This window comes from Pogoniulus pusillus, chromosome 36 (genome assembly GCF_015220805.1).
Source record: "Pogoniulus pusillus isolate bPogPus1 chromosome 36, bPogPus1.pri, whole genome shotgun sequence".
NCBI classification, from domain to species: domain Eukaryota; kingdom Metazoa; phylum Chordata; class Aves; order Piciformes; family Lybiidae; genus Pogoniulus; species Pogoniulus pusillus.
The window spans coordinates 7,366,477-7,376,402 of NC_087299.1; the positions used below are offsets into that span (position 1 = coordinate 7,366,477).

Genomic DNA, 9,926 nt, shown 5'->3' on the forward strand with positions numbered 1-9,926 from the left:
CGCCGAAGGACACCAGACGTTTGTTACCGCTGTTTATTTCCAGGCTCTCTGCCGTGACAACAGCACCGCTCACACACAGGCTCTCTGCCGTGACAACAGCACCGCTCACACACAGGCTCTCTGCCGCCCCCCGCCCTGCACATCTCCTTCACGGGGCTTGGACCCAGCCCCACCCACGGCGAAGGCCTCGCAGCAGGAACCGGAGCGGCTGGGGGCAGCCCGGGGGCTCCGCGGCAGAGGACCCGCAGCGCCTTTGGGTCTGTCCCACTCCCTCCCCGGCTGCGAGGCTGCCCCGCGGCGGCGTTCCGCGGCAGAGGCGTTCCGGGCCACGACCACTCCCTCAGCAGCCCCCGCGGCCGCCACGGCAGCGGCGAGCGGAAGCGGCAATGGCGGAAGCGGCAATGGCGGAAGCGGCAGTGGCGGAAGCGGAAGGCGGTGGCGGAAGCGGACGGCAGCGGCGGAAGCGGAAGGCAGCGGCGGAAGCGGCAGCGGCGGAAGCGGCAGGCGGTGACGCGGCCGTGACGCAGCGGCCGGAAGCGGCAGCCCCGCCCGGTAGCGGCCGGCAGCGCTCCCGGCCCCGCCTCGCCCGGCCGCCATCTTGGCTGGTTGCCGCGGCCGCGCCGCACGGGCAGCTGCGGGGGTCGCCGTCCTGCGCCGCTCTGCCGTTATTTCCCCCTTCCCTTCTCCTTTTCGCCCTTCTCCCCTCCCTCGCTTGGCCCCCGGCTGCGGGCAGGCGGCGCGTCCCGGCGGCGGAGGGGCCTGCGCTAGCAGGGAGAGGTGAGTGGGGCCTGGCCGGCGGGGCGAGGCCGTGGGGCAGCTCCGGGAGCAGGGAGGGCTGCGCTGGCGGCTTCCGTGCTCCGGCTGTCCCTTCCCCGGCTGGCTGTGGCAAGTGCCGGGCTCGCTGTGAACTCCTTGGTTGTCCTCTTGCTTCTTCGTCCGTTCTTGTACTCGCTGCTCGTCTCCTCGGGCACGGAACTGCTACCGGTAGGGCCGGGTCAGGTTTACCTCCAGAAAGAAGCTCTGACGCATTTCGCAGGTCTTGTTTTCCACCTGCCCTGTGCTGCCCTTGCGTTTGCTTCCCAGATCCACCCTTCCGAGCTGGGCTGGGGCGCACTGTGCTGCTGGAGCTCGGCTGTGCGAGCCCTGGCGAGTTGCTTTCTCCCTTCTCTCTCTTCCTCGTATGGTCAGGACGGGTTCGTGGTTGTGGCTGCTGTAAACGGTGCTGTCTGTTTGATGGCCTTAAGCTACAAATGTGCCTTCAAAGAAGGCTTTGAGGAGCCTTAAAATCTCATTCACTGAGCGCCGGGGAATATTTCGGTGGGTTTACAGAACGCTGCCGCAAGGCTCCAGAACAAAGAGTTGCGTTAAACTAAAGCTAGGATTTAAGCTGAGTTTTGAACCTCAAAGCTGCCCTTTCCAGAGAAGCTTTCCGCTTAGGATCTTAAAACTCGTGACTTAAAAACACGTGGGGCTCCTCCCGAGGAGAAAACACTTCCTTTCGAGCGGTGCTTTGCAGTAACCGTGACAACAGCCAGGTTATTTTGAGTGGGCTTTGACCTTTTGACCGTTTTCAGTTGCTGTTCGTGTTGGAAAGGTTTTATCTTGAATAAGTTGTACTTGGCTGGCTGCTCGAAGCCAAGGGACACAAAGGGCCGTGGGCATTTAGTTATAGTTCAGTGCCAAGTGCTGCTATCATGCTGCAAGCTTTGTCTTATCTCTTTGTGCAGGCTGTCTACAGTCGTTCCTGCTTGCTTGTGCTTGAGTTTCCCTCTGTAACTGGCTAAATTTCTTGGGGGGAAAAGTGAGTTAATTAGCAGTTGTTAATTGGCTTGTGTTCTCTAGGCGCATTGTAAGGGCTGATGCTATCTTTGTCTTGTCAGCAGCGTGGAGTTTCCTTTCTTCACACTGCCTTGCTCTCATTTTGGGCGAGGCTTTTTGTTGGAAGAGAATAATCAAGCAGCGAAGGTTCCTTCTGTAAATTCAGCCGACTCTTAACCAGGCAGCAGACTGAGCAGAAAAAGCCTTCAGCCTGCATCGGTGCTAAGGTCATTGTGAGGTTTATTTGTGTTTCAAAGAACTGGACAGTGCGGAAACACCCAAGTGGCTTTGAATGAGGGGCAGATGTGCCTCATGGATATTCAAATGGGAGTCGGGAAATGAATGACTTGAAAAGGCTAAGCCCTTGATGAGAGTGCTAAATGGATGTGTGCTCAGCCTAAGCACAGGGCTGGTTCTTAAGAGTTCCCGTGGCTTCTGGAGTGCAGCACATTGCCTTGATTGCAGTTCTCTCTGGTATTTGAGGCAGCAGTGTTGTGGCAGGGCTGTTGGGCCACTTTGGCAATACCCGGTCTTTTGGGAGTGTGCTGTTTAAGGTTTTGCCTGGCTTTTGCCACTTTAAAGCTGTGCTAATTTCATAAGATGGTTTGGGTTGGAAGGAACCTTGAAGATCATCCAGTTCCAACCTCCCTGGTGCTGTCAGAGACACCTTCCACCAAACCAGGTCACTCAAGGCCTCGTCCAGCTCTGTGAAGCAAATGGAGCAAACACCTGGAGCTGTGTCCAGGGAAACATAGTGGCTCTAAGGTTGTGTTTTTGTGTCTTTTGGAAACCAGATGAGCAACAACAGCAACAAGAGAGCACCCACCACAGCAACCCAGAGGCTGAAACAAGACTACCTTCGAATTAAGAAAGACCCAGTGCCTTACATCTGTGCAGAGCCTCTCCCCTCTAATATCCTCGAATGGTAAGAGCTGGAGTGGCCTGGGGAGAACAAGATTTTCCAGGTTGTCTAGTCTGACTCCACTCCTCCAGACTTGTATGGGAGTCTTGGGTTGGGGAGGAGGAGTGTGAGACCTTTGTGATATTGATCTTCATTTTTCTGAGTGGCTTTCATGCTGCTTTTTGTTTATCTGCTTTTCGTTTCCTTGTCTCAGGCACTATGTTGTACGGGGACCTGAAATGACTCCTTATGAAGGTAAACGTTATGATGATGTAAAATGCATGTCATTTATGTTGTGATTAGCCTGCCTCAGTAATTACATCCTTGTTTGAATGGGCAAAATGTAACTGCTGTAACTGTTAGGGCAGTTTCAAAGTTCACTGGAGGCTTGTTTGAACAGAGGCAGCATCGCTGTCTGATAGGAGGCTCTTTTATTACCAAAGGTTCTAACAAGCACATTAAGGTTAAACTGAAGACAGATTGAGATCTTGGAGCAAATAATTTGCTTTGTAACCAGATATAACCTTCAAAAATCCCTCGCTGTTAGCACATGAACTGAGGGATTGCTGTGGGGAAAGTGAGGAAAGCAGAAGCTTTGTTAGTTCATTGTAGTCACAAACCTCAATGTCTTCTGCAGCCTCTCCCAAAGTGCTTTCTGAGCTCAGCTTCTCCACTGTGTTATCTGGAAAACAAACCCATTTGTGTTGTGTTTAGAATCCACTTGGGTTGGTTTTGTTTTAGCTGTGTGATGGAATTGACAACAGCAAATGCTGTTTGTAAGGTGCAGGTGAGAGAGTTGCCTCCGAGGTAAATGCTGCAGGTGTGGGTTGTTGCTATCCCTGTGCTTAAGAGGCAGGAGATGGTGAGCTTGAGGGGGAGGAGGAGACAAGGAAAAGGTTTTCAGTAGCAGTTCAGGGCTTGACCTTCATGCAAAATGAGTAATTCATCTCTTTATGTAATGCAGGTGGCTATTACCACGGGAAACTAATATTCCCCAGAGAATTTCCTTTTAAACCTCCTAGTATTTATATGATTACACCCAATGGAAGGTTTAAGTGTAACACAAGGTAAGGATTTCCTTCTACCACTTCAGCAGTTAGCACCATTTTAGCTATGTGTATCAGGTGTGATCATTTAATGGCAAAGCCAAACCATGCTGCCTGTCTTCTCCTTTTGAAGGTTGTGTCTTTCAATCACTGACTTCCACCCGGACACATGGAATCCAGCGTGGTCAGTCTCAACAATCTTGACAGGCCTGCTTAGTTTTATGGTGGAGAAGGGCCCCACACTGGGCAGCATAGAGACCTCAGAATTCACAGTAAGCTCTAGACTCTGTCCTCTGCCTTTTGTCAGCTTGGGGAGTGGTGAACATGACCTCAAAGTTAAAACAGTATTTTGGAATCTCAGAAGTTATAACTCCATGAAAGGAGGTTGCAGTGGGGTGGAGTTGGTTACTTCTCTCTTGTATCTGGTGATAGGATGAGAGGAAATGGCCTCAAGCTGTGCCAGGGGATCTTTAGGTTGGAGATCAGGGAAAATTTTGTGACTGAAAGAGTGCTTAGGGGTTGGAACAGGCTGCCCAGAGAGGTGGTGGAGGCACCATCCCTGGAGGTGTTCAAGAAAGGTGTGGCCATGGCACTGTGGGACAGCCTTTAGTGACCATGGTGGTGTTGGATTGGTGGTTGGGATTGATCATCTTAGAGAGCTTTTCTCACCAAAACAGCTCTCTGTTGTTGCCTACTACAGGTGATGAACACATGAAGCAAATTCATTTTAGGATTTCATAGAGAACTTAAAATCTCTTTTAGTGAACAGCATGGTGAGAACTTTCCTCCTGCCTCACTGCTACAGAACACTAAACCTGCAAGGTGAAAAATGGAGAACATAATTTATGTCTAAAAAAAGTCTGTGGTAGTCAATAATATTCCTGAGTGTGAAGTTTTAGATGTTCATGGAATGGTTTGGGGGTGGAAGAGACCTCAACTGTCTACTTCCACCCCCCCTGCCATGGGTAGGGACACCTCCCACCAGCTCAGGTTGCTCAAGACCTCATGCAACCTAACTTTGAACACTTCCAGGGAAAGGGCATCCACAACCTCCCTGGGGCAACCTCACAGGGAAGAATTTCTTCCAAGTCTCCCCTCAAGCTTCAGATGTTGGAAACTAGATGGCTGGTGTCTTGTCTCAGTGCTGGGGGGGCTATCTGCTCTCAAATTAGGGGGTGTTGACTTCATTTCTATTAGTTAGGGTGTGCTGATTTCTTCCTGTCAGTAGGTATATTTACCTCTGTTAATTGGGGGGTGCCCTGATTTGGCCTTTATTAATTGGGGGTGCACTGATTTGGCCTTTATTAATTGGGGGTCACTGATTTGGGTTTTTATTAATTGGGGGTGCACTGATTTGGCCTTTATTAATTGGGGGTGCACTGACCTGGGCTTTTACTAATTGGGGGTGCACTGACCTGGGCTTTTACTAATTGGGGGTGCACTGACCTGGGCTTTTACTAATTGGGGGTGCACTGACCTGGGCTTTTACTAATTTGGGGTGCACTGACCTGGGCTTTTACTAATTGGGGGTGCACTGACCTGGGCTTTTACTAATTGGGGGTGCACTGACTTGGACTCTTATTAATTGGGGGTGCACTGACTTGGCTTTTATTAATTGGGGGTGCACTGAGTGGGGCTCTTGTTAACTGGGGGTGCATTGGCTTGATTTCTGTGCCCCTGCTGATGACTTTGTGTCCTCCCCAGAAAAGGCAGCTCGCCGCACAGAGCTTAGCTTACAATTTAAAAGACAAAGTCTTCTGCGAGCTCTTCCCTGAAGTGGTGGAGGTAAGGCAATTCATCCCTCCAGTCATTTGGCTTTCTGCAGCTCCTCAGCTTCTCTGTAAACCACCAGAGGCCTGAACTCTTTCCCAACCCCCCAACACCTTCGCCTCTTGCACTTGGCAGCATTTCACTTTGGTTTTCTCTTTCTTCCCCCCTCAGGAGATTAAACAAAAGCAGAAAGCACAAGAAGAGCTCAACAACAGACCTCCATCCCTCCCTTTACCAGATGTTGTCCCTGATGGAGAAGCACACTATGGTCAGAATGGAATCCCCCTCCTCAATGGGCACGTTCCCTTGGCACCTGCCAACCACCCTGGGCTCCAACAGGCCAACCGCAACCACGGACTCTTAGGCGGAGCTTTGGCGAACTTGTTCGTTATAGTTGGTTTTGCAGCCTTTGCCTACACAGTCAAGTATGTACTGAGAAGCATAGCCCAAGAATGAGGAGAATAAAAGAAATCCAAGACCAAATTTAGTTGGTAGTTGCAGAATTGAGTGGGACTCTTTGGGCATCTGACTCTCTGACACTTGGATGAGATCTTTGTTTTGCCGACTGGTTGGCTCCTGGGTTATGTGTGGGGAATGGTGTAGTTTGGGTTAGGAAGCTTAAAAGCAGCTCAGCTCCCAGATCTTCTCCTCTCTGCTCTCTAGCAGTGGCTCACAAACAAGTCAAAGCATTATTGATGAGGTACCAACATTTCTAGTGCTTTGATTTTGTTGTTTTTGATAGCAGTTCTCTCTCCATCTGCTGTTTGAAACTGGAACATCTTCAGCAAGCTCAGCTTTTGACTTCATGGGACAGTCTTTAGTCACCATTTCTGCATATCATCTTTTCAGTAGGGGAGAGTCTCTGCAGGTGTTGAAAGGATTCCAGTAGAGATTCCTTGTGGACTTGGGTGACCATTGATGCTCCAGAAGTTGACTGGTTTCTTTTTCATCTTTACCCTAGGCTGCACCTCATTGCATCTCTAGTCGGTAGTGATTAGATGTGTGAGGAAAATAACAACAGTGTCTGTTCAGTGTGTTGTCTAAATTGTCCCAGTGTCACTGAAGGGTTTATTTTGGGCTACAAAAAGTGCAGTTGTTGGCCTTTAGGAGTTGAAGGAAAACCCCAAACCCTTTGGAATCCTCCTTTGGTGGGGATGCCCACAGCTGGTATTGGGTTTGGCTTTGCTGACTCGCAGGTTGCCGGTTTGAGAGCTGTTGTGTCGAAAGCTGTAATGCTGAGTTTTGCTCACAAGGTGCCACTGTGGAAAAAGACAACAACCCGACAATAAAACTGCACATACCCATGGTGAGTTGATTGTGTCTTCAGAAAAAGCTTCCCTGGATTCCTTGGGCTTTGGTAAATTGAGTAAACCCCTTCCCCAGCCCTTGTGAAGTCAAAAGGAGTCTGGGTAACAACTTCAGAGTCGACTGAAGCATCACTACGTGAAGTAAACCCTTCAAATGAGTTCCACTTCCACTTAAAGCTTTGCAGAAGCTCTTAAAACCAACAACCACAAGCCAAAAAACTACCCCCCAACCCTCCTAATTCATCTGCAGAAGCTTTTAGCTTCAAGTTTATCACTCTTCCCCCTCCCCCAGACGATGACTGCAATGCTGATCTTTGTTGATAGGATTACAGGGCTGTGGCTGAACACTCAAGTTCCAAAGGTAGTTCCAAAGTCTGCCTGCAATTACTTGGAGCTGCTTGGTTTTTATCACCCTTCCTCCTTCATGTTGTCCAAATGCTTTGTTTCATCAAAGACAAACTGAACTGTGCCTTTCATAATTAGCAGTGATGCCTTTAATTGTCAGTTGTCTGCTCACTGTTAAGGGTAACAAATTGAGGTGACAGCAGGGTAAACACCTGCATCCCACTCCATTGGGAAAGCCCTTTGGGCTTCTCTCCCTTGTCTGTTTGCAGACCCAAATTTCTCTTTGGGCTTCTCTCCTTTGTTTGCAGACCCAATTTTCTCTTTGGGCTTCTCCCCTATGTCTGTTTGCAGACCCAATTTTCTCTTTGGGCTTCTCTCCCTTGTCTGTTTGCAGACCCAATTTTCTCTTTGGGCTTCTCTCCCTTGTCTGTTTGCAGACCCAATTTTCTTTTCCCTTTTCAAACTTGTTTTCTCAACTTACCTTGGCTTGTAAACAAAGCTATTGTTAAGCCATGAGCCCTGCAGCTTAGAGCACCAATGAAGGTGACCAATCCTCTGCCACAGCTATCAAAACTAGCAGGACAGCTCTAAAGAAACCTTTAAAGCACTTCTGAGGTAAGGAAGGACAGGGTGTAGGGATTCAATTTGGAACAGGCTGGGGTTTAAACTGTATTTATAACTCATTTATTTTTCTTCTTTGTGGTTTCACCAAATCTTATTTATATATATATCAATTTACCTCTTGTAGATACTTCAGCAGCTCAGAAGCACCACTTGTATCTAGCTGGAAATGTTCTGTCAGGCTGGGAGAGTACTGGAAAGAAAGAGAGGAGATGTCCTGTCCTCTCTGCAGTGTTTTCTAGGTTACTTGTCCAAATAATCTGGTTTTTGTTTTCCTCTTAAGCCTCTGGACCTGTAGCTGAGGCTTTTGTGCCTCGTAGCTAGATGCTGGTATGGTTCAAACACATCTGTCTTCTCACAATGCCTTTTTATTACCACTGACATCACCTCTAGGCACAAGCTTCTAATCGGTGATCGTATGTTTTAGCTTCTTCTGGGAAGTTCTTTTGTGTCCACATCATATGAAGACAAAAGGCAAAGGGGACTTTGACCGTGGTGTGTTTGCATCTGTGAAATGTACTTAACTGAGGGGGGGGGAAAGGCAGTAAACTCTGAAGGTGTTGAATAAAGCATTTTATGATGTGACCAGAAGTTGGCCTTAAGTTACTCCCAGGCAACCTGAAGGTGAATCTTACGTTTTCAGTAAGTAGCACAATTGGAAGCTGAAAAGAAAACAGAGCTTTGGTTAAAGCCTGGACATGCTGCATCGTTGTTGTCTGAGGATTGGTTGTATTTAAACCCCTAAACTTCCAGTTTGAGTTTCTCTTCAGTCCCCTGGATTCAGAGGAAGACTTGGCAGTCAGTTTGGCTCCCATCTGGTAGGAGCAGCAGCTGACTTGAGCCCTCACTCCTTGGGCTTCCAGCATTTTGATGCATCTTGCTCCTTGGCCTTTGGCAACAGAATTCTCCCTTTGGTATCAGTTTTGCTGCTTTGTGTGTTTTAAAGGGCTGTGTAAATCTGCACTATCAGAGCTTTTCTTGTTACCAGACTCATTTAGGTGAAGCAAACCCATTCTTTATGCAAACAAAAACATGCTCCTGCCTTGAAGGACTGCCATTAATGAATCCAACTAAAAGCTGGCCCTCAAGTCTCTGATACTGGAGCAAAGATCCACTTTGAAGCTGCAATTCCAGAGATTTCTGTGAGGTTATATCACAGGTGGTGTAGCTTGAGTCAGAAGATCACTTGGTGATAGCTTTCAAACTTCTCTTCAGGTTTTAAATCCTGGATCTGTCTGTAATCATTTCTCCTCCCTCCCCCTTCCTGTTTTGTTTTCAAGGTCATGGAAGTTGCCTTCAGGCATGCACTTGAGGAGCAGAAATGACTGCCTTGTAAAGTTGTTTGTTCATAATAAACATCCATGATGAAATTTAGCCCCTCTGGGAGTGCTGTTTGGAAAGGAATCGCTGGGAAGAAGTCTCACAGAGCTGTGACAGAACTGCAGCTTCCACCTTGCAGATGTGTTTTGCCTCAGGTTAGTTTGGTATCCCTTACACCTGTAGTAAAACACCTCCAGGAAGGCCTGGTTGATTCTGTGATTCAACACCTGAGTGAAGAAATATCTGTGAAGCTCCTTACTTTGCCAGCAGGTAAACTGAGGTGTGGAGAATGAGAGGATTGTCAGGCTTGGAAGGGGAGCTCAGAGGTCATCCAGTACCAACCTCACTGCCAGGAAGTCCTACAGGTAGTAAGAGCTGAGTTCTGTCACAGCTGTCACTACAGTCTTGATTTCAGTAGTGAGAGGTGTTCCTGCCCAAGTAGGGGGGGGCTGGAATTGTTGATCTTTAAGGTCCCTTCCAATCCAAACCCTTCTATGAACCTAGGTAAGCAGAAGGCCACACTGAAGGTCAAAGGGGAGATGCTTCTTGCCCATCTGATGGCTTCTCCAAGTTGCCTTGCACATCAGCAGTCAGCAAGTGACAAGTTTCCAGCAGAGCAAGCTCATATCAGCTCCTGACAGTGATTAAGCTTTGTGCTTTAAAAGGTGTTGCTAAAATGTCTCTGAGTAATTTCTGCTGTCAGGGGCTGAGATTGCAACCCAGGCATGGGCTGGTAGATCGTGGGTGAGATGATGCTTTTGTTTTGCCTGCCAAGCAAAGGTCAGATCCTGCTGCTCA

The 9,926-nt window shown here is 48.7% G+C and overlaps 1 protein-coding gene across 1 annotated transcript; it reads left to right on the forward strand.

The window, feature by feature from the left end:
* The first annotated feature begins 557 nt into the window (after positions 1–557).
* On the forward strand, positions 558–9,182 carry UBE2J2 (ubiquitin conjugating enzyme E2 J2). Its single transcript, XM_064171826.1, has 7 exons — positions 558–777; positions 2,613–2,743; positions 2,934–2,974; positions 3,684–3,786; positions 3,899–4,037; positions 5,470–5,550; positions 5,707–9,182. Exons 2-7 carry the CDS (start codon positions 2,613–2,615, stop codon positions 5,989–5,991), a joined length of 780 nt encoding a protein of 259 aa, XP_064027896.1. The 5' UTR covers positions 558–777; the 3' UTR covers positions 5,992–9,182.
* The last annotated feature ends 744 nt before the right edge of the window (positions 9,183–9,926 follow it).